The 24,443-nt window shown below is 43.0% G+C and overlaps 1 protein-coding gene across 1 annotated transcript in view; it reads left to right on the top strand.

Moving 5' to 3' along the window:
- The first annotated feature begins 17,886 nt into the window (after positions 1-17,886).
- Positions 17,887-24,443, top strand: part of shisa9a (shisa family member 9a) — a 49,210-nt gene continuing 42,653 nt past the window's right edge. The window contains exons 1-2 of the mRNA XM_038974647.1: positions 17,887-18,404; positions 19,816-19,922. Of these exons, the coding sequence (XP_038830575.1) occupies positions 17,887-18,404; positions 19,816-19,922 (625 nt within the window). The remainder of the gene's footprint in view (positions 18,405-19,815; positions 19,923-24,443) is intronic.

Raw genomic sequence — 24,443 nt, forward strand, 5'->3', positions numbered from 1 at the left:
TTCCTTCCTGAGCGGTATGACGGCTGCGTGGTCCCATGGTGTTTATACTTACTATTCTTTGTACAGATGAACGTGCTACCTTCAGGAGTTTGGAAATTGCTTCCAAGAATGTACCAGACTTGAGGTCTTCAATTTTTTTCTGAGGTCTTGGCTGATTTCTTTTGATTTTCCCATGATGTCAAGCAAAGAGGCACTGAGTTTGAAGGTAGGCCTTGAAATACATCCACAGGTACACCTCCAATTGACTCAAATTATGTCAATTAGCCTATCAGAAGCTTCTAAAGCCATGACATCATTTTCTGGAATTTTCCAAGCTGTTTAAAGGCACAGTCAACTTAGTGCATGTAAACGTCTGACCCACTGGAATTGTGATGCAGTGAATGATAAGTGAAATAATCTCTATCTGTAAACAATTGTTGGAAAAAATACTTGTGTCATGCACAAAGTAGATGTCCTAACCGACTTGCCAAAACTATGGTTGAAAAATGAGTTTTAAGGACTCCAACCTAAGTGTATGTAAACTTCCGACTTCAACTGTATATATATATATATTTTTTTTTTTAAATATAAAAAAAATCACAAAATTGTTTTGTTGAAATATATCCAAAAGTTGTGATGACACAAATTACATTTTTGGTTGAGCAAGAGCAGTGGCAGCCAGGGAAAGTAGTGGGGAAATAGTTTGGTGACATCTTGTGGTCTTAATTTGAATTACAGGAGGGAGGGCAGTTACCCCCCTAGTACCCTAAAATGTGAAATGATTACAAAGTTAAACAAACCATACAACTCTATGCACAATGACTACTTTTTTCAATTTCCACTGCAAATTTTACAAAAACATATTTAGGCTTACTAGAAGAAGAGTGCAGATGCAAAGATGGGTAACAGGATGACAGTTTGTGCTGTTTTAGTGCCGTCATTCTGTTACCAAACTTTGCATCTGCACTGTTCTAAAAAAAAAATGAATATGAAATACATTTTAAAGTGAAATATCGGTGTCTCATTATCATTGTCTCATTATTACCATGAAATTGCCCAACACGTCAACTGAGATTCATGAACCATGGCTAGCTGTGATTTCTGTAGACACAACCCCACTAAGGCATTGACAGCAACTGTAACCTAGAACCACATGTCTAGCTGTGATGCTGATTTTCATTCACCCATTGATTTCTGATATTAAAGTTATGATGTATGTGGACCACAGGAAGAGTAGCTGCTGCTTTTGCAGTGGCTAATGCGGATCCTAATAAATACCCCTAAATACCAAATATTGCAACGCTAAGGCCACTAGCTTCTATGATGGTATCATTTTATTTAGACAGCGAAAGGGACACTTTAATAGGCTGAGCTGAGCTCAGAGAATATCTGAGAAAGAAAGGATTTTGACTGGTCGGGATAAACACTTTCCCATGGGACTCTGCTGAGAACTATAGTCCTGTACTGTATACCACATCGTTGGCTCAAGCATTTAGGAGATTGAAGGGTTCTCCAGCTGCTAGTCCTTCAGTCTAGCCAAATACTGTATATAACCTATGTATCCATATTCATCAGACTGCATACTGTGCTTAACTTCCTGTGTGTACAACCTTGTCCTTGAGAAAAAGTATAAAAATATGCATCACAATTAGTCTAAAAGATTAAAACTATATAAAACTGAATACATAATAGGCAATTCACAAGAGCTATAACAAAACAAGGGCAGAGGCAGTATTACAAAGTACTGTATTGACTTCACTATGAATCAACTGAGCCAGCCAGTACATTCTGACACAGATGTACCAGAGACAGTTAGTTCTAACTCTTCTCTGTAGGGGTCACCCCTACATAGTCTCCTCTCTCCTCCTCTCCTTTCCTTTCCGCTGTCCCCAAACCCCTCATAAACCCATTAGAAGCTCTTCCCATTGGATGTCCCCATCAGCAAAACACACACACACACACGCACACGCACACTACGCTGCATGTACACACACTACGCCTCCTCACAGAGCCTGATTTCCCCACTCTCGCTCCTGTCCAAATTATGTGCTGCTGCTGCTCAATTCCACAGAGTCACACTTTATCTGCCTTCAACTACAATTAGGAGGCTTCCGCATGGGTGGAGGGGGACTGTATGGCTCAGTTGGTATAGCGTGGTGCTTGCATCACCAGGATTGTGGGTTCAATTCACGGGGCCACCCATATGTAAAATGTATGCACACATGATTGGATAAATGCATCTGCTAAATGGCATACAGCATATTATTCTATACTACTGGGAGTCCGAGACTAACCTCACTCTTACCTTCCCCCGTTCATGTGCTCTTCTGTCGTCCCCTAACCAACCCCTGAAGTCCTTTGTAGTGCTCATTAGGAGTGTGTTTAGTCCAGCAGGTTGCTTTAATCGAATCATCCTTCCTTCTCTGAACGTTTCACGGCTCTTCATTCTCTGTGAGAGAAAAGTCCTTGATGGGTCTCTCCCTCAGTCTCTCCTGGGATGGGATTACATTTGAGTCATTTAGCAGACACTCTTATCCAGAGCGATTTAGAGGAGCAATTAGGGTTAAGTGCCTTGCTCAAGGACACATCAAGGGATTTAAAAGAGCAACCTTTCGGTTACCGGCCCAATGCTCTTAACCACCTGCCGCCTTGGGATCACAGCGAGATCTGTCAGTAATAGCAGCACGGAATGGGATGGTAACAGGAGATATGTTTCCTCTGACAGCTGCTAGTTAGGGAAGGGGATCTGTGGATTGCTGGAGTAGGGGGTCAGGGATGGGCATTTTCATTGGGCCCAGCATGGAGCCTTGTGGCACACCACAGGTAGTTAACAAAGGTGATGGATGATCAAACTGTCAGTCGCTGAGTCATTCAAGGCCCTGTGTTTTCCTGATCACTACAGTGATAATGTACGGTGTTGAAGGATACAAGTAGAGAATTTAATTAATTATTTAGCCTTTCTCCCTTCGTGGTGACTGAAGAATGGTGAAATAAGAGATGTATTTTCACACAATAAAGTGAGTTATGCAAACAGGTTGGGAAGGGAGATGTTTACTCAAAGACACCCAGCCAGGAGACATTTGGCGCCAATTTCCTGTCTTTCCCTGACAGCACTGTTTGTGGACAGGCAACTTCCTCTGGCCAGCAAAATACTTTTTTTCTGTTTGTAAATAAACACAAACAGTTTTTGGGCGATACCCCCCCGGCAGTGGGAGCCGTGGAAACGGCTGTGCGTGTGACGGACGTAGCTTGTAATGCACCTGGCACACACAACCTGCTCAGGCTGCCTGACGGTAACTAAGAGAGACGGCAGGCCATTTAAAATGTCCCCAAACCCTGGGCGGTTAGACTATCACTATGCATTTGGTAGGGACATGTGAAATCACAGTGACCTATAAATGCAACTGATCAGGGAGGGAGGGAGGGACAAAGGGGAATGAGAGGGAATCGTGCCCGACTTAAACTGTACAGTCATGGAAAATATTAGTTACCGAGCACTCAGAGGATTGTGCAGGAGTGGAATGTGTTTAATGTATAAATGTATCCATTATAGTGTTTGTCAGCAGAACGTACAGTACAAGGCGAATTGGAGGTCATTATTACTAAGCATGGACAAAAGGAGAGGAAGAGGGTAGCTCTGGGGTTATCTGTATGCACAGCATTTCTTATGTAAGCAGAAGTAAGATTTTTCCCTCGTCATTTAGCTAAATGTGCATTCTGCAAAATGTGAACAAACAATACAGAAAAATGATACCTTTTTATATAGTCATAATAAAATCCTGTTCATGAGAACTATATTGGACACGTATAGTATACATCCCAGAGAAAACAGACAGACAAGCCTGATGACTTCTGCAGATGCCAAATATTCAGAGCCAAATATTCCACAGATCCACCCTTGGAAGGCAAAGCACCCCACAGTCCCTAATTGTCAGGCAAAGGTAGTTCCATTGGGAAGCAGCACGTTGGTGTGCAACAATATTATCTCTGCAGTGGGTCTAGCCTTCCGATTCCTCTTATCCTGTTATCAAATTAGTCAGCTGGACATCAAACACTCACCAAGCTATAGCCGCTCACTTAATTACATTCACCACCAGCACCTGTTTCCCCGCTAATGCCTCTCAGGCATACAGAGAACACCACTCAAACTTGTTCTCCTCTTTAAAACCACACAGGGAAGGATTGGGTTTTTCTGCATTTTTTCTTACATTGACAAATGGGAGTTTAGTTTTCCTTAAGGCCCAACAAACCTCTGCTCTGCTTTCTCCCAAGCCAGACTCAGATCTATTTGAGTAGATAAAACTCATCAATTTTCCAAGATCTACCATTTGTGAAAAATTTCCTAGAGGCAAATACTTCTCTCATATATTTTTTGATAAAACATCACACAGATACAGTAGTGGGAGGGAGACTGCTGTTAAGTCCACCGGTATCAAGATGCGGCTCATTCTTCTGCCTCTCATAGAGAACATTCTGTAATGATTCCAAACGCTCTAACGTCCTCAAGAGTCCATGCATTTAATCAGAACAATCTCAGTGGGGAAGGAGAATCCATTAATCATTATATAACAGCCATATTCCATTCCCTTTATAGACCCATATAATATCAGAGACTTTCAAACTGATTTATCAGAATGTCAGTAACAGTGTATCTGCATAGCTGCTGGACATAAAACTGTTGTGGTCACACAACTACAATGAAATGTGCCGTAGCAAAACTATACTCGTCCACTCCTAGTTGTTGTTATGAATACAAACGATGGCATCATGTCGGGGACAGTGACACAAAAAGGATCCCATCATTGTCAAAGCATGACTGGACTGCTCTCTTCTATACAGTATGTCTACCATATGAATACAGGTAATATCCTCATGTTCACACCTGTTAAGGCTCAGGTGTGTTTCCTTTGAACTTTGTCTTACCTGGCATGGACCATGTCCCCACACAGCACCATGAACTTGGGCCTGCGGCACAGCTTGTTGATGGCCTCCACAGCCTGCTGGGTCAGTTAGACCTCTTCGGCCCACTCGTCCCCTTCCCCGTCGCAGTCCCCCTCCCTCCAGGCCTTCATCAGACCCAGCTGGAGGTCTGCAAAGGATGAAGCCGAATGGACCTCTCCATTCCTTCTGCTCTTCTGGGAAGGTAGGGGAAGAGGAGAACAGGGGAGAGATGCCAGAGACATTGAATAAAAGATACACTCAACATACGTTTTTTGACACCCAGTCTCTCTGTTCGTGAAAGTAATGCCAGAGTTATAGTCCTAATAGCAGCATTCTTACAAAATGGTCCTGTAGACCCACAGGGGATTTTGTTCTAGCTACTAATCAATTAATCATCAAGCCCTTGAATTGTTTAGTCTGGTATGTTACTACTGTCTGTAACAAAAAGCCTACACACCCTGTGGGTCCAGGACCATGAGTGGAGAACAACACTGATGTAACAGTTATTGTCATAGTCGTGTTTCTCCTCTCAATAAAGAAACAGGTTAAATAATTAGGCCTAACAGAACTATGGATATTGATGTGTGCATGGCAAAGTGTTTGAAATAATCTGGACATTACATAACGTGCCCATAACCTACAATAATCTCACTCAAATATGCATTTAAAAAGGCATTTGTTTTCACAGAGATAGGCAGGCATGCTGCGCCGCCAGTGAGTAGCAGTCGGGAGGACCTAAGACGGATCTAACAGTTTTTAATGGATTGCCCTTGTTGCATGAAAATGGCCAGCAGAAACAGACATCCGCTGTTTGTACAATGTGTTAAGAGGAAGGACAAACAAACTCTCTCTAGTCTGGTCTGCATCCCTCATTCTGTTCTAGAAGCTCAAAAAGCTACACGCTGTGTATACACACACAGGACTACACACACACACACACACACACACACACACACACACACACACACACACACACACACACACACACACACACACACACACACACACACACACACACACACACACACAGGACTACACACACAGGACTACACACACACACACACACACACAATACAGTACAGTATACACTCTCTCTCACACACACACACACACAGACACACACACACACATGGCCGTACACAGCAGGACTTCCTTTCTCATCAGAATCTTCAATGTTTAACAAGCAGCAAATGAATGATGGTGAATCACAGTACTTGGAACAACAGAAAAGAGCTTTGTCTTTGGTCTTTGTATCTTCGTTTAGGAAATAATGGGGAACATTCCCTGCTTCTATGGTTAGGGCAATTCTGCTACATTTTGACCTCATATTCATTATCTCCAGCACCATACCAGTGTTTACATAATGTGACAACGGCACGTTTCTATGATCTGTTATTAAAACAATAAGAAGAAAGATCCTAAAAAATGCTTCTCTGTGACTTCACAGGGTAGAATTAAAAGTAAGGAAAACTGTGATTTTTAAAACCTGCAACAAGTTTCTATGTCACGTTCCTGACCTGTTTTCCTTTTTCTTGTATTTATTTAGTTGGTCAGGGCGTGAGTTGGGTGGGTTTGTCTATGTTTGATTTTCTATGTTGGGATGTTTGTGTTCGGCAGGGTATGATTCTCAATCAGAGACAGCTGTCAATCGTTGTCCCTGATTGAGAATCATACTTTGGCAGCCTGGGTTTCACGTGTGTTTTGTGGGTGTTTGTTTCCGTGTCTGTGTTTGTTGCACCACACGGTACTGTATCGGTTTATGCACTTCGTTTATTTGTTTTGTAATTCAGTATTCAGTTTTGTTTTAATAAATCATTATGAACACTAACCACTCTGCGTATTGGTCCGATCCGTCTCGCCTCTCCTCGTCCGAGGAGGAGGAAGAATATGACGATAGCCGTAACATTCTAGCCAGAGGGAGGGTATTTTCTTGCTCCCCAAGTCACCACGAATGTCATACTTTGAAAATCACTGTTTTTAAAATATTGTATATTTTGATGATATCATCAGGTAAAACTTTTTTAATGTATATTCTTTCTACAAAAAGTATAAATATACCGTTTTCATATATGTAGACACTGGTATTGTGCTGGAGATAATGAAAATTAATTTGAAAAGAGTTGGAATTGCCTTAAAACATCAGATTTATTAAACACAACACCAATTAGATGTCTTACTTGCAGGGTATTTGGAGGGAACAAGGTTAAGGCAGTGTAATGTCTGCTTCCAACTCACACCCTCAAACACGTAGATCACCTGAACGCAGCTCACTTTCCAGACCACTTTCCAGCTCACACCCTCAAACACGTAGATACCCTGAACGCAGCTCACTTTCCAGACCACTTTCCTGCTCACACCCTCAAACACGTAGATCACCTGAACGCAGCTCACTTTCCAGCTCACACTCTCAAACACGTAGATCACCTGAACCCAGCTCACTTTCCAGACCACTTTCCAGCTCACACTCTCAAACACGTAGATCACCTGAACGCAGCTCACTTTCCAGACCACTTTCCAGCTCACACCCTCAAACACGTAGATACCCTGAACGCAGCTCACTTTCCAGACCACTTTCCTGCTCACACCCTCAAACACGTAGATCACCTGAACGCAGCTCACTTTCCAGCTCATACTCTCAAACACGTAGATCACCTGAACCCAGCTCACTTTCCAGACCACTTTCCAGCTCACACTCTCAAACACGTAGATCACCTGAACGCAGCTCACTTTCCAGACCACTTTCCAGCTCACACCCTCAAACACGTAGATACCCTGAACGCAGCTCACTTTCCAGACCACTTTCCAGCTCACACCCTCAAACACGTAGATACCCTGAACGCAGCTCACTTTCCAGACCACTTTCCTGCTCACACCCTCAAACACGTAGATCACCTGAACGCAGCTCACTTTCCAGCTCACACTCTCAAACACGTAGATCACCTGAACCCAGCTCACTTTCCAGACCACTTTCCAGCTCACACTCTCAAACACGTAGATCACCTGAACGCAGCTCACTTTCCAGACCACTTTCCAGCTCACACCCTCAAACACGTAGATACCCTGAACGCAGCTCACTTTCCAGACCACTTTCCTGCTCACACCCTCAAACACGTAGATCACCTGAACGCAGCTCACTTTCCAGCTCACTTTCCAGACCACTTTCCAGCTCACACTCTCAAACACGTAGATCACCTGAACCCAGCTCACTTTCCAGCTCACTTTCCAGCTCACACTCTCAAACACGTAGATCACCTGAACCCAGCTCACTTTCCAGACCACTTTCCAACTCACACCCTCAAACACGTAGATCACCTGAACGCAGCTCACTTTCCAGACCACTTTCCAGCTCACACCCTCAAACACGTAGATCACCTGAACGCAGCTCACATTCCAGACCACTTTCCAGCTCACACCCTCAAACACGTAGATACCCTGAACGCAGCTCACTTTCCAGACCACTTTCCAACTCACACCCTCAAACACGTAGATACCCTGAACGCAGCTCACTTTCCAGACCACTTTCCAGCTCACACCCTCAAACACGTAGATCACCTGAACGCAGCTCACTTTCCAGACCACTTTCCAGCTCACACCCTCAAACACGTAGATCACCTGAACGCAGCTCACTTTCCAGCTCACACTCTCAAACACGTAGATCACCTGAACCCAGCTCACTTTCCAGACCACTTTCCAACTCACACCCTCAAACACGTAGATACCCTGAACGCAGCTCACTTTCCAGACCACTTTCCAGCTCACACCCTCAAACACATAGATCCCATGAACGCAGCTCACTTTCCAGACCACTTTCCAGCTCACACCCTCAAACACGTAGATACCCTGAACGCAGCTCACTTTCCAGACCACTTTCCAGCTCACACCCTCAAACACGTAGATCACCTGAACGCAGCTCACTTTCCAGCTCATACTCTCAAACACGTAGATCACCTGAACCCAGCTCACTTTCCAGACCACTTTCCAACTCACACCCTCAAACACGTAGATACCCTGAACGCAGCTCACTTTCCAGACCACTTTCCAGCTCACACCCTCAAACACATAGATCCCATGAACGCAGCTCACTTTCCAGACCACTTTCCAGCTCACACCCTCAAACACGTAGATACCCTGAACGCAGCTCACTTTCCAGACCACTTTCCAGCTCACACCCTCAAACACGTAGATCACCTGAACGCAGCTCACTTTCCAGACCACTTTCCAACTCACACCCTCAAACACGTAGATACCCTGAACGCAGCTCACTTTCCAGACCACTTTCCAGCTCACACCCTCAAACACATAGATCCCATGAACGCAGCTCACTTTCCAGACCACTTTCCAGCTCACACCCTCAAACACGTAGATACCCTGAACGCAGCTCACTTTCCAGACCACTTTCCAGCTCACACCCTCAAACACGTAGATCACCTGAACGCAGCTCACTTTCCAGACCACTTTCCAGCTCACACCCTCAAACACGTAGATCACCTGAACGACACTAATGACGCCTTTTGCCTATTCCCTGCCTGTTCTTTAGCCTATCGGATTTCCTGTTATCTACCTATTGCCTGATCTCCCGGACTACGTTACTAGCCTTTTCCCTGCCTGTACTGTTGCCCTTTTGGACCCCCTGTGCATGACCTTCTGCCTGCCCCTGGACCCAGCTACCTGCCTCCTCCTGTGGTCCTTTGCAATAAACACCTGCTGCGCCCTGCGCTTGAAACCAGCTCTCGGTCTCCCTCGTGTTCATTACTGGCAAATACTAACTAATTTTGACATTACAATTTTCAGTCGAAGTTTATATTATTTTCACTGAAGACAGAATGTTGCTTGGGTACTTTTCATAGGTTGAAAACTTCCCTGAACTTCTACAATTCAGCAAAACCCTTATGCTGTAAAGGTTTATGCTGCAATATATTGGAATATCCTGCATCAGCATATGGGCCTTAGTTCACTGATCTCTCCAGCACCAATTGGATATATGTGTTTCCTCCCAACCCTAGATATGTAACAGGCTAAGCCCTCTCTTTTTTACTGCCTCATATGAGACAGACGCGTGATTTGTAAGGCTTTCATACTAGCCTAGCATTTAATCTCTCATTCTAGCCAAGCATGGTACCTTTTAACACTAAACAAACTTTACAGTAGTGTGCGTCTCAGGAATCGCTGCTGTGTGAACTATTTTAGAGGCAACTTTTTTTTTTTTAAGCATAAATAGTTTTTTACACAAGGAGCCAAAGCTCCCATGACCGCTGATAAGTACACGCAACTTTGTGCGCATGCGCTGAGCAAGCACCACTTCAAACATAAATCGGAGAGATTTCTCAGGTGGCAGATGGTATGTTCAAACAATCCTAATCATAATTCAACATGAAGCACTGAGGGCCTTTTTAATAAAAAATAAAAAAAGGAATGAAATATGGAACTTATGTGGAATTGTCAGTGAAGAGAAAAACCTATTAATTCCACCATCAGTTTGAGGTGCTGAAAAACTAACACGGTTTGTAGAGATGTGATGGTGCAATCAGCAAAGCTGTCAGAGGAAGAGATTAGTCTGCGAATCTGATTAGTCTGAACACTCAAATGCCTCAGTCTGTAAGCTTGGCCAGAAATAGGACTATTCAGCCCAGCCCGTTCACTGGTCAAAGGTCAAATGTCTAAGGTAGATAGGGTCTTCATTAGTTACCACAGCTACAAAGTCATTATTAAGGCTAAACCTAACTTTAACCACACTTCTAACCTTATGCCTAAACTTAAAAAGCAATTAAATTTGTTTTTATACATTTTTATGATATAGCCGATATACACCGAACAAAAATATAAACACAACATGTAAAGTGTTGGTCCCATGTTTCATGAGCTGAAAAAAAAGATCCCAGAAATGTTTAATATGCACAAAAAGCTTATTTCTCTCAAATAAAATGCTCAAATTTGTTTACATCCCTGTTAGGGTTGGCATATCAAGAAGCTGATTAAACAGCATGATTATTACATGATCATTACACAGGTGCACCTTGTGCTGGGGACAATAAAAGGCCACTCTAATGTGCAGTTTTGTCACACAATGCCACAGAGTTCTCAAATTTAGAGTGAGTGTGCAATTGGCAAGCTGACTGCAAGAATGTCCACCAGAGCTGTTGCCAGAGAATTTAATGTTAATTTCTCTACCAATGTCGTAATAGACCGCAGACCACGTGTATGGTGTCTTGAGGGCGAGCGGTTTGCTGATGTCAACGTTGTGAACAGAGTGCCCCATGGTGGCGGTGGGGTTAAGGTATGGTCAGGCATAAGCTACGGGCAATGAACACAATTGCATTTTATTGATGGCAATTTGAATGCACATGAGATACCGTAATGAGATCCTGAGGCCCATTGTCTTGCCATTCATCCGCCGCCATCCCCTCATGTTTGAGAATGATAATGCACGGCTCCCTTTTGCAAGGATCTGTACACATTTCCTGGAAGCTGAAAATGTTCCAGGTCTTCCATTGGCCTGCATACTCACCAGACATGTCACCCATTGAGCGTGTTTGGGAAGCTCTGGGTCAACTTGTTTCGACAGCGTATTCCAGTTCCCGCCAATATCGAGCAACTTTGCACAGCCATTGAAGAGGACTGGGAAACATTCCACAAGCCACAATAAACCACCTAATAAACTCTATGTGAAAGAGATGTGTCGCGCTGCATGAGACAAATGGTGGTCACACCAGAAACTGACTTTTTTACTGATCTGCGCCCCTACCTTTATTTAAAGATATCTGTGACCAACAGATGCATATCTGTGTTCCCAGTCATGTGAAATCCATAGATTAGGGCCTAATGAATTTATTTCAATTGACTGATTTCCTTATAAGACTGTAACTCAGTAAAATCTTGGAAATTGTTGCACGTTGCGTTTATATTTTTGTTCAGTATATATTTTTACTTTGTGTCTGTGGCAACTAGTGAGAACCGATAGACAGTGAGCGGGTTCGATTAATCTTGCCTGGGCGCACGTGTAGCCATGTTTTGCATCGGCTGAAAGTTGATTTTAATTTGGAACCGGGCTGCTTCCCGGGCATGAGCCAGGTGCCCGCTTTGTCCGACGGCGACGTCTGCTCAAAACAAAAGTTACTTAATTAAGCACGTGTTGTAGGATTCTGTGTTTTTACATGAAAAAGTGATTGCTTTTGATTAAAAGCCTTTATCTGCCTTCCCAATGAAAACTAGTTTGAAAATTCTAAATGTATTTGATAGAAAAGAGTAGATGTATATTTAAGCAATAAGGCCAGAGGAGGTGTGCTATATGGACAATATACCACGGCTAAGAACAGCCCTTAGCCGTGGTATATCGGCCATATATCACAAACCCCAGAAGTGCCTTATTTCTATGATAAACTGGTGACTAACGTAATTAGAGCAGTAAAAATAAAGGTTTTATCATACCCATGGTATACTGTCTGATATACCATGGTTGTTAGCCAATCAGCATTCAGTGCTCGAACCAGACAGTTTATAATTCTGGACAATGCACCATGCTGCCTTGTTGACAACATGACCGAGCGGTGCAGATTACTGTTCGATTTGAGACGGGCAGTCCTCCTTCCCCACTTTCGCCCAATGATGTGACAAGCCATTGCCCAGTTCAGCCCGGGCCAGCATAAAAGAACTCCCACCCTAACTGACTTCCCATCACACCATGACCAACCAATCCTAAAATAGGCCTATTTAAAGTTAAAATACTAAATTGCTACAGCCATTTTTGGACTTATAAATTAATGATATATACCCATTGAATCTTTAAGAATTTTACTTATAAACGCCTCATAAGCTTAGTTCAACTGTCATACCCCATCAGAACCCCAAATATAAGCTTATTTTTCTTTAATGTTTCTAAACAATGTAAATTTAAACAAACACTGCATAGCCTCAAAACATGTTTAAACCTAGCTTATACATGTGATATCATGGATGGTCAGTACTTGCATCCATAGCTCTGTCTATGAATTTGAGAGTGGTTACATTTCTCCAGCCCTTCCCTTAGCTTTTTAACAAAACAGGGGTGGGGATGTTTTCTTATTGTTTCAATTAAGGATTCTAGCTTAAAAAATATGATTTGAAGGTATTCATAATTTGTTAAGTCTTCCATACAACACCACATGTAATATGCCATTGGTTTTGGGCAGAGACCCGTTTTGGGGTTATGATAAGGTAGCTAAACGGCAATAATGCAACTCACATTTACAGCTATAGGCTATACAGCTATAATCTTCAAAATCAAGGGGTATATTTCAGCAAAACTAAATTGCAAAACAAATGGATGTTAGCTAGCCTACTATATGGACGGCTAGTTAGTTAGCTTGCTAGCTAGTTGGCTAGATTTAGGTAGCTACGTTCAGTCAGTCTTGATGTTGTTCTTTTTTTGTCAATGTACAGTGAGGTATTTGTGAATCACAAACTAGGCGAAAGTCACTATCTGGCCAAGTAGCATAACAACAATGTCCGAACCCCTGCCTAGTTCTACAATTTCTACAACAACCCCCGGCCTTGTTGCTGACGAAACTCAGAGGGAGACTTCCAGAGAGTGACAATACACTCGTGAATTTAATTATGTAATTCATATGAATTAATAAAACGAGCATGAAATTCATATTTGTGATTCAGCCATAGACTCGTCGCTCGTGTTGAATCGATGTCACGATCGTCGTAATGAGGCAGAGTGGACCAAGGCGCAGCGTGATAGAAAGACATCTTCTTTATTATGAAGACGAAACAAACGAACAAAAACAACAAACAGACGACTGTGAAGCTATTCAAACAAATAGTGCTGACACTAAACACTACACATAGACAATTACCCACAATATCCTAATGCCTATGGCTGCCTTAAATATGGCTCCCAATCAGAGACAATGAATGACAGCTGTCTCTGATTGAGAACCATTCAGGCAACCATAGACATACCTACATTTACATTTAAGTCATTTATCAGATGCTCTTATCCAGAGCGACTTACAAGTACATACATTCATACTTTTTTGTACTGGCCCCCCGTGGGAATCGAACCCACAACCCTGGCGTTGCAAGCCCCATGCTCTACCAACTGAGCCACACGGGAGTGTAGGTGTCTAGGTACCTAGACACCTACACTCAACACAAACCCATACACTCTACCCAAAACCCCCTATACCATACAACCACCCAAGACGAGACAAATACACAAACATCCCCCCTGTCACACCCTGACCTAACCAAAATATTACAGAAAATAAAGATAACTAAGGCCAGGGCGTGACAATCGACTACATCATCTAACTATTAACTTTGCTTTGCTGCATAACTTTTCTGTAGCAGCCCTTGTGACTGACTGACTGCATCTGGAAGCTGTACCTTGACTTTCTCTCTCTCTCTCTCTCTCTCTCTCTCTCTCTCTCTCTCTCTCTCTCTCTCTCTCTCTCTCTCTCTCTCTCTCTCTCTCTCTCTCTCTCTCTCTCTATATATATATATATATATATATATATACAGTATATATATATATATATATATAAACTCAGGAAAAAAAGAAACGTCCCCCTTTTCAGAAGCCTGTCTTTCAAAGATAATTCGTAAAAATCCAAATAACTTCACAGATCTTCATTGTGAAGGGTTTAAACACTGTTTCCCATGCTTGTTCAATGAACCATAAACAATTAATGAACATGCACCTGTGGAACGGTCGTTAAGACACTAACAGCTTACAGATGGTAGGCAATTAAGGTCACAGTTATGAAAACTTAGGACACTAAAGAGGCCTTTCTACTGACTGAAAAACATCAAAAGAAAGATGCCCAGGGTCCCTGCTCATTTGCGTGAACGTACCTTAGGCATGCTGCAAGGAGGCATGAGGACTGCAGATGTGGCCAGGGCAATAAATCCGAACATCACACCTGCGGGACAGGTACAGGAGTGCAACAACAACTGCCCGAGTTACACCAGGAACGCACAATCCTTCCATCAGTGCTCAGACTGTCCGCAATAGGCTGAGAGAGGCTGGACTGAGGGCTTGCAGGCCTGTTGTAAGGCAGGTCCTCACCAGACATTACCTGCAACAATGTCACCTATGGGCACAAACCCACCGTCGCTGGACCAGACAGGACTAGCAAAAAGTGCTCTTCACTGACGAGTCGCGGTTTTGTCTCACCAGGGGTGATGGTCGGATTCGCCTTTATCGTCAAAGGAATGAGCGTTACACCAAGGCCTGTACTCTGGAGCGGGATCGATTTGGAGGTGGATGGTCCGTCATGGTCTGGGGCGGTGTGTCATAGCATCATTGGACTGAGCTTGTTGTCATTGCCGGCAATCTCAATGCTGTGTGTTACAGGGAAGACATCCTCCTCCCTCATGTGGTACCCTTCCTGCAGGCTCATCCTGACATGACCGTCCAGCATGACAATGCCACCAGCCATACTGCTCGTTCTGTGTGTGATTTCCTGCAAGACAGGAATGTCAGTGTTCTACCATGGCCAGCGAAGAGCCCGGATCTCAATCCCATTGAGCACGTATGGGACCTGTTGGATCGGAGGGTAAGGGCTAGGGCCATTCACCTCAGAAAGGTCCGGGAACTTGCAGGTGCTTTGGTGGAAGAGTGGCGTAACATATCAGAGCAAGAACTAGCAAATCTGGTGCAGCCCATGAGGAGGAGATGCACTGCAGTACTTAATGCAGCTGGTGGCCACACCAGATACTGACTGTTACTTTTAACCCCCCCCCCCCCCCCCGCCTTTGTTCAGGAACACATTATTCCATTTCTGTTAGTCACATGTCTGTGGAATTTGTTCAGTTTATGTCTCAGTTGTTGAATGTTGTTATGTTCATACAAATATTTACACATGTTAAGTTTGCTGAAAATAAACGCAGTTGACAGTGAAAGGACATTTCTTTTTTTGCTGAGTTTATATACCCACTACCGTTCAAAAGTTTGGGGTCACTTAGAAATGTCCTTGTTTTCCATAAAAACATACTTGAAATGAGTTGTAAATATAGTCAAGACATTGACAAGGTTATAAATAATGATTTTAATATAAATAATAATTGTATCCAAACTTTGTGCTCGTCAAAGAATCCTCCATTTGCAGCAATTACAGCCTTGCAGACCTTTGGCATTCTAGTTGTCAATTTGTTGAGGTAATCTGAAGAGATTTCATCCCATGCTTCCTGAAGCACCTCCCACAAGTGTAGACCTTGTTAATGTTGTAAATGACTATTGAACCTGGAAATGGCAGATTTTTTATGGAATATCTACATAGGCGTACAGAGGCCCATTATCAGCAACCATCACTCCTGTGTTCCAATGGCACGTTGTGCTAGCTAATCCAAGTTTATAATTTTAAAAGGCTAATTGATCATTAGAAAACCCTTTTGCAATTATGTTAGCACAGTATCTGGAGCATCAGCATTTGTGGGTTCGATTGCAGGCTCAAAATGGCCAGAAACAAAGAACTTTCTTTGGAAACTTGCCAGTCTATTCTTGTTCTAAGAAATGAAGGCTATTCCATGTGAGAAATTGCCAAGAAACTGAAGATCTCGTACAATGCTGTGTACTACTCATTACAGCGCAAACTGGCTATAACCAGAATAGAAAGAGGAGTGGGAGGCCCCGGTGCACAACTGAGCAAGAGGACAAGTATATTAGTGTCTAGTTTGAGAAACAGACGCCTCACAAGTCCTCAACTGGCAGCTTCATTAAATTGTACCCGCAAAACACCAGTCTCAACATCAACAGTGAAGAGGCGACTCCAGGATGCTGGCCTTCTAGGCAAAGTTCCTCTGTCCAGTGTCTGTGATCTTTTGCCCATCTTAATCTTTATTTTTATTGGCCAGTCTGAGAGATGGCTTTTCTCTGCAACTCTGCCTAGAAGGCCAGCATCCCGGAGTACCCTCTTCACTGTCACTGTTGATGTTGAGACTGGTGTTTTGCAGGTACAGACAGTATTTTGATGAGGTGAGCTTTTTGAACAGGTGAAAGGCAGCGAGTAGAATATGATAGCATATGGGAAATATGAATTGTATATAAGGGAAATCATTCCTAAAGGAAATCAATCCACAGAGCTCTATAATCCAACGTTTGTGAGGCATAACAAATATAATTTTGTGATGAATAGAGAAACGTCTCTGTGTATGATGTCACTGTGCATGGAAAGAGAAGAGTGTTTGTGTGGACTCTTAGTCAGGCCAGTGTATAAAAGCATTAGTCTTCGAGTGTAAAAAATAAATACATACGTGTAGCCTATGCAACTCAGGCTGGCAAAACAACCCCCCTATAACCCTCTAATCTCATTTGGAAGTTACCATAACGGAAATGTCTGCATCCCGTGACCATATTTTGTCCGTGCGCAAATTATAAGAAGGAAAAAACTGATTTGCTAGGCAGCACAACTCGATCCACAATTCGTAATGCGCGTTTTGGGCTGTCACAGACTCACAGATATGTTTAACAATACAGTGATCTCTCTTTCTTCTTCGGAATTCCTCCTTACCTTCTCTCCTCCTATATTTTTGCGCACCATGCTCTCCCACCTCAGCTCTTATTCGCTCACTCCCGCTCAAAACATTTGTGCAGTTAGTTCTAGCTCCATCGACTCCTGTGTGTGAGAGCGCGCTGATGGATGTGAGAAGTGAAGTAGCCTAGATTTGATAACATCATGGAATTATTTTTCTAAGAACACCTGTAGAGAGATTGTGCACTGGGGAAATATTCTAAGAAGGACAATACCCATATAAATGCAACGTTTTATTTGGGAAAAAAATAACAACAAATGGTTCTCTTTACCTTCATGAATGTCGAGGACATTAGTGAAAACGTTCACCAACACTGATGGCAGTGTTCTGCAATTTGCATGTATGTTTTTGGACTTTTCATAATACCAAGACCGTACGCTCTTCTTCTTCTTCGAGTGTCTTCTGAAATGCGCTAGAGGAGCTGAAAGGAAGGGGGAGAAGGACAACACAATGAGGGGGAAATACTTTCTGCTCGGTTACTTGTTGGTCAAAGTTATGGCGCTGGTCTGCAAGGCGGACGGAGAACCAGGACAACTGGATGGCTTTGTCATGATGACGACGTCCAACGGATCTAGGGAGGACGAGGGCGCAGGCTTCTCAGAGCCCCCACACACGGAGGACCGGTGCCGGGGGTACTATGATGTGATGGGCCAGTGGGACCCGCCGTTCGTTTGCAAAACGGGCGATTATCTGTATTGCTGCGGCACCTGTGGCTTTCGGTTCTGCTGCTCCTACAAGACCTCGCGGCTGGATCAGAGCACCTGTAAAAACTACGACACTCCGGTGTGGATGATGACAGGTCAAACCCCGTTTAAGAAAAACGACCTCCGGCACGACCCCACCAAAGATAAAACTAATTTAATCGTGTATATAATCTGTGGAGTAGTCGCTATCATGGCACTTGTTGGGATATTCACCAAACTCGGCCTGGAAAAGGCGCACCGACCTGAGAGAGAGAATATGGCTAGGTGGGTTTCTGGGGTTCTGCTGCTGAGCGCGCCGCGAGCTCCTTTCATGCGCTTGTTTTCAAGGAGCTCGCTTGGTGCGCTCATGTAGGCTAGAGCGCGCGCCACAATAATATTAAAGCTTGAGTTCTAGACTCGTGCTTGCCAGTTTTATATTGGTAAACGACTCTATTGTAATAGCCTTGTCACTGATAGTAGGAACGATCCAATCTAAATGTGGTTCTTGTTTAAAATTATAATAAGAAATCCCCCCTATAAATTACTTTTACGCGAACAATAAGACCTCTTCGATGGACAGAAAGTAGCTGTCATCGACAGTTTATCAATAGGACTAGATTGCATAATGTCATCAGACACTTGGCTCACCTGTGTGGGTTGCTTGCCTGCTTCACTCGCAGAGAGCACGGGGGCGTGTGTCTCTTGCAGTTGTGAGCGAGGCCACAATGCCCCCCACAACATGCGCATGCTATGCCTTTATTTGGAGATAACAATGGACCAATTATTGTCCTATTAGTTTTCATCATCATGTCTTATTTATTCTTAGAATTTAATATTTTCGAATTAATGTGGAACCGGTTAAAATTAACTAGTCAAATTAACTAAATGTTTAATTTTGCTTTCTCTTAAACTCCCTGCCCTGTGCCTGGTCTCATAGACTAGACATATCATAGTAAATGTAAATCTGAGACACTAAAATTAGCATGATATGTTATGTTTGGTATGGTTACATAAGACAGATGGTTACGTGGTTGGTCAGGGTAGTCTAGCAACTGAAAGGTTGCAATTTCGAATCTCATCACGGAAAACTTTTGCATTTTAGCTAATTAGCAACTTTTCAACGACTTACTTATTTTTTCCTAATTTGCAACTACTTAGCATGTTAGCTAACCCTTCCCCTAACAGTAACCCTTTTAGCTAACCCTTCCCCCAACCCTAACCCTAACCTTAACCCTTCTAGCTAACCCTTTAACCTTCCTCCTAAACTTAACCCTAACCCTAATCCCTAGCCTAGCCACCTAACCACCTAGCTATTATTCGTAACATATCATACGTTTTGAAAATTCGTAACATATTGTGCGTTTTGCTAATTCATAACATATAATACGAATTGTAATTCGTAACATATACAAAATGGATGATGGACATCCACAAATGAATAAATAATATTCGAAACATAGCATATCACACTAAATGGATTGTCTCAGATTTCCTTACAGAATAATACGAAATGCTCTGAGACCAGGTTGCAGCGCAGCGGTGTTTAGCATGAAATCAAGCATTAGGCGCAATTCTTCATTCTCTCTCTCTCTCTCTCTCTCTCTCTCTCTCTCTCTCTCTCTCTCTCTCTCTCTCTCTCTCTCTCTCTCTCTCTCTCTCTCTCTCTTTTCTCTCTCTCTCACTCATACACACACAGGGCTGTCCAAAGCGTGTTACAGGTCAGCAGTCCAGGTGAGCAGTTCCAGGGGGAGGACACCCTTGGCATGCACGCACAGCACTATGACACAAGGGCCAACAACCTCCGTAAGTTTTACAGTTTTGGCCCTTATAAGCAGAGGTTTTTGGTGGTGATGGTTGTGGACAGCTTTGTGTGGATGTATCTGCAACTTCAGAGAAATTTGAGACTGGGAGGGTTGGCCATGAGGGCCCCAAACAGATAATAGCAAACGTAATGTGGGCAGGTTGCATTGTTGCATATTGTATTTGTTTCAAGTGTGGCATTCATGTTATAATCTTAGATGGAGTCATGTGGATGGAAACCAACTGCCTTATGCTTTAGAAATCCAGTGGTAATTCACAGTTTTATTTTGTCCCATGCCTACATGATTCAACGATTCAAAATGTGTAGGAGAGACAGAGAGAGAGAGAGAGAGAGAGAGAGAGAGAGAGAGAGAGAGAGAGAGAGAGAGAGAGAGAGAGAGAGAGAGAGAGAGAGAGAGAGAGAGAGGAGAGACAGAGAGAGAGAGAGAGAGATAGAGAGAGAGAGAGAGAGAGAGAGAGAGAGAGAGAGAGAGAGAGAGAGAGAGAGAGAGAGAGAGAGAGAGAGACAGAGAGAGAGAGAGAGAGGAGAGACAGAGAGAGAGAGAGAGAGAGAGAGAGAGAGAGAGAGAGAGAGAGAGAGAGAGAGAGAGAGAGAGAGAGAGAGAGAGAGAGATAGATAGAAAGAGAGAGAGAGGAGAGAGAGAGAGAGAGAGAGAGAGAGAGAGAGAGAGAGAGAGAGAGAGAGAGAGAGCGGTGTGAATGGCATCTATTTCTGTTGCATCATGTGGGCAGCACAGTTATGGGCTTTGTGTAAACAACTCAGAAACACAGAAGAGGCTTAATCTGGAGTATTTCATACTCATTCCATACTGCTGTACCAAGAGATTCTGATTCCAGTATGATTACATCACCACCTTTTGGGGCTGGATGTGTTTCATCCTAAAAATTGAAAAATTATTAAAACACAAAGCAAGCGGCACATCTAAGCCCCCTTCTACTTGAAAGGATGTATTTTGAGACGTACTGACTGAAACTGAGAGTGTAGCTGACAGTGCTGTTGTCAATGGGATTTGTCCTATTTTCTTGATACTATCAAACACAATCTGACTGACACACCTTATCATCCGGTGTGACTGTACTGGACTCCTAACAGCTCTCCTTCGAATCATTTTAAGGTAGTGTCCTTTGTCTCTAATGTCTTCTGGGGTGCTGGTGTCATCTGTCATCAATTATATCTATAAATAACGGTCACTGATGTTTCGAAGAGGCAGATGTACCAGGTCTACCTCAAAATAAATAAAGGTTAAATATATATAGATAGAAGTACCAAACATGGGGAGGCATGTGTGGAAATCTTAAACGAGGCTCTAGTCTAAAGCCAGGCTCTCTGAAGTATGCATAGTAATATATGTCTTCTGCTGCTGTGAGGGAACACAAAAATAGGATAATATCACCTGGGAGGCCTGGCTGGTGAAATAGTGATTATTATTGATGTGGAACCCTGCTCCACTCTTTAGTCTGGGGTCTTGTGGGTAATCATGTTGAGTGTTATTAACCCCTATGATCTGATTAGATCCCCAGAGAGGCTTCATATGGGTTTAGATGTCTCGACCAGCCGGGAGACGGATTTATCATAGAGAGAGGGATGGATGAAGGGAGTTCAACTGTGTACGTGTCTTGTTGATCACACTCTATTTTTAGAGTAGACCATCTATTGATTATAGTTTATGGCCAGATTACCTTATTACTGACATTATCAGTAGATCCCCATCTTAGCTGTCCTCACCCAGCTTTGGAGAATAATGACGAGGGCAGTTTGTATGGCTGATAGTCACAACAATGCCTCTTTCAGCAGGGCAATGGTGGATAACAGCTTGGGATGAGCTACTTTCTCCCCCAAGCATTTTCTTCAAGCACCTCTGAGTATTAGCTAAGGACAAGACTAGAGCAAGTGTTTTGTTCCTTACGTTGCTTTGTTTTGCCATCATATGGGATGTAATGCGTAAAAACCCTTTATCATGTATCGCACATGTGAGACATGTCTCACACACCACATCAATGAGTAATACGTCAGATCTCTCCATGTTATGTTAGACCCCATGAGGACTGGGGCCTCTGCTCTGTACCCCTCTACATATGAAAAATTAACAGTTTAATCTTGGTGGCTCCACAGCCATGAACCAAGCAGCCCTCCCAAGCCTTGCTGGGCTGGTGATAACACTTTCATGTCATCTCAAAACGGGATACTTTTTAAAAATTCTTAAAGAGCTCAAAATCCCATGTCTCCGAGCCTTCAGCATCAAAGCACAAAGTGAGAAATGGAGTGAGAGACGGAGACAGAAATAAAGAGGCAGCGAGACACAGAGAAGGAGAAGGGGAAATGGAGTGAGAGACGGAGACAGAAATAAAGAGGCAGCGAGACACAGAGAAGGAGAAGGGGAAATGGGGAGAGAGAATGAAAGAGAAGGAGAGAGAGAGAAAGGGAGAGAGGACAACATGTCAAGACTGTCGGAGAGGATCAGTTCAATGTCAACAGTCAAATATCTTTAGAGTGACAAAGTTGACAAACTGCAGGCAGAATGTAACCTCGTTTACATCTGTGAAGGGAAATGTGTCATACAAACGATATAAGGTCACCGCTGCTTCTGGTAGATTTGTCCCACCTCAACCTAAACTCATGAGGTGGGACATTGAGAAAAATAGAAGAAAGAAATGGTACTCTGAAAAAAATGAAATATTGTTACGTGAGAGCCCCAGGACGAGAGCAGGGTAGGCTTTCCATCCGTGAGCTGACTGGGAGTGATCTGTATTTACAACTCACGTTCACAAAGGTAATTACCTGCCCAGCAGTTCTAATCTTCCCTTAAACATCTCCAGATATGAAGTATGAAATTGCTAATAAGTAATTGCTTGGAGATTACAAAGCATGAAGAAAGGCTCTGTCTCCAAAATACTCTCCACTCTTGGATTTCTCTAACCTCATCTACTGTTTATTAATTATGCTGAAATGTATCACCTGCAGCTATAGTGTGTGTGTGTGTGTGTGTGTGTGTGTGTGTGTGTGTGTGTGTGTGTGTGTGTGTGTGTGTGTGTGTGTGTGTGTGTGTGTGTGTGTGTGTGTGTGTGTGTGTGTGTGTGTGTGTGTGTGTGTGTGTGTGTGTGTGTGTGTGTGTGTGTGTAAAATGTAACACTACTGCTGGGTTTATCAGATCACACAGTTCTGTTGAGAGATACAACTTTACCCTAACCTCTAAGTCACCCATCACCTAAGACTCCAGACTCTTTCATCCTGAATCCTACACAGACAGGCATCCAGGGAAGCAGCTACAGACAGGCACAAAGCAAAGGAAAATAAAGAAAATTGACATTTTCCAATCAAGGTACAGGAACAGGAGCAAGCTAAGAATACAAAAATATTCAGCAACCCAAAAATAGTTATTTATTATTGGCAAAAAACATAACAATAAAGAAACAATGTGACCCACCCCCTGGATTCGGTCCTATGTAGCAAAATTTGAAATGTTTTTTTTTACATTGGATAAAAGTACAGAATCCTAGCTAGATAATGGTATATCATACTCTGCAGTTGAGGAACAATGAGAAAGTAATTCTGCTTCGAAAGTTGATAAACTTGTAGCCCGGTTTTGAGAAAATGGCCTGTGAATAGGTTTGTACACCTACTGGGGAAGCTCTTCTTTGTCTACACCCGTTCAGCAACGTTCACACCCATCTCTTTAAGGATTCACAGTGTAGTAAACAACCAAACATTTCAAGTAGTGAAAGTAGTAGCAAAAAGTAGCAGTAAAAATAAACTTTATCTAGTCCTTGGCCTTTATTCTAATCTGACTTTGGTGCAGGTCATGTTGTTCTTCACGTTACCATCTCTGGTAAACACACACTATATCAAATAAAATCAAAGTTTATTTGTCACATGCACAGGATACAGAAGGTGTAAACGCTACAGTGAAATGGTTACTTGCATAATGGAGTCTTTTTTGGCTAGCTAGCTAAACAGTGAACCATAATCTCAACTCTAATGCGGCATTCAAAACAACTGGGAAGTCAGAAAAAAAACCTCTACCTGGGAAAAATCTATTTGAACGGTCATCCAACTCGGAATTCCAACTCAGGAACTCGGGCCTCTTTCTAGAGCTCCTACACAGATCATACACGTAACTTTAGCTAGCGAGCCAGCCAGCAAACATTAGCTAGCTAGCTAACAGCATGCTTTAACTTGCAATGAAAATGACTTTCTGACCAAATTTGAAATGTATAATATCTGAAAATGTAGCTAGACTCTTACCCGTATACATGGATGGACGCTTCTCCCTCGCTCTGTCATGGATGTCATGGTTGCCCTTAGTTTGAAGATGTAATCCAGAGACAGGTGTTTTATACAACAGCCTTCTTTCTGTGTTCTCTTTTTGGACTCTCTCCGCATTTGGCAATCATCTCTCTGCTTCACTGGGCATTCCACTGATTTCAAAACTCGGTTAACTTATTCCCTGACAACGACACCGTTTCGTCCCCAGCATTGTCATCAGAAGACTATACAATGTCTGG

Source organism: Salvelinus namaycush, chromosome 35 (genome assembly GCF_016432855.1).
Source record: "Salvelinus namaycush isolate Seneca chromosome 35, SaNama_1.0, whole genome shotgun sequence".
NCBI classification, from domain to species: Eukaryota; Metazoa; Chordata; class Actinopteri; order Salmoniformes; family Salmonidae; genus Salvelinus; species Salvelinus namaycush.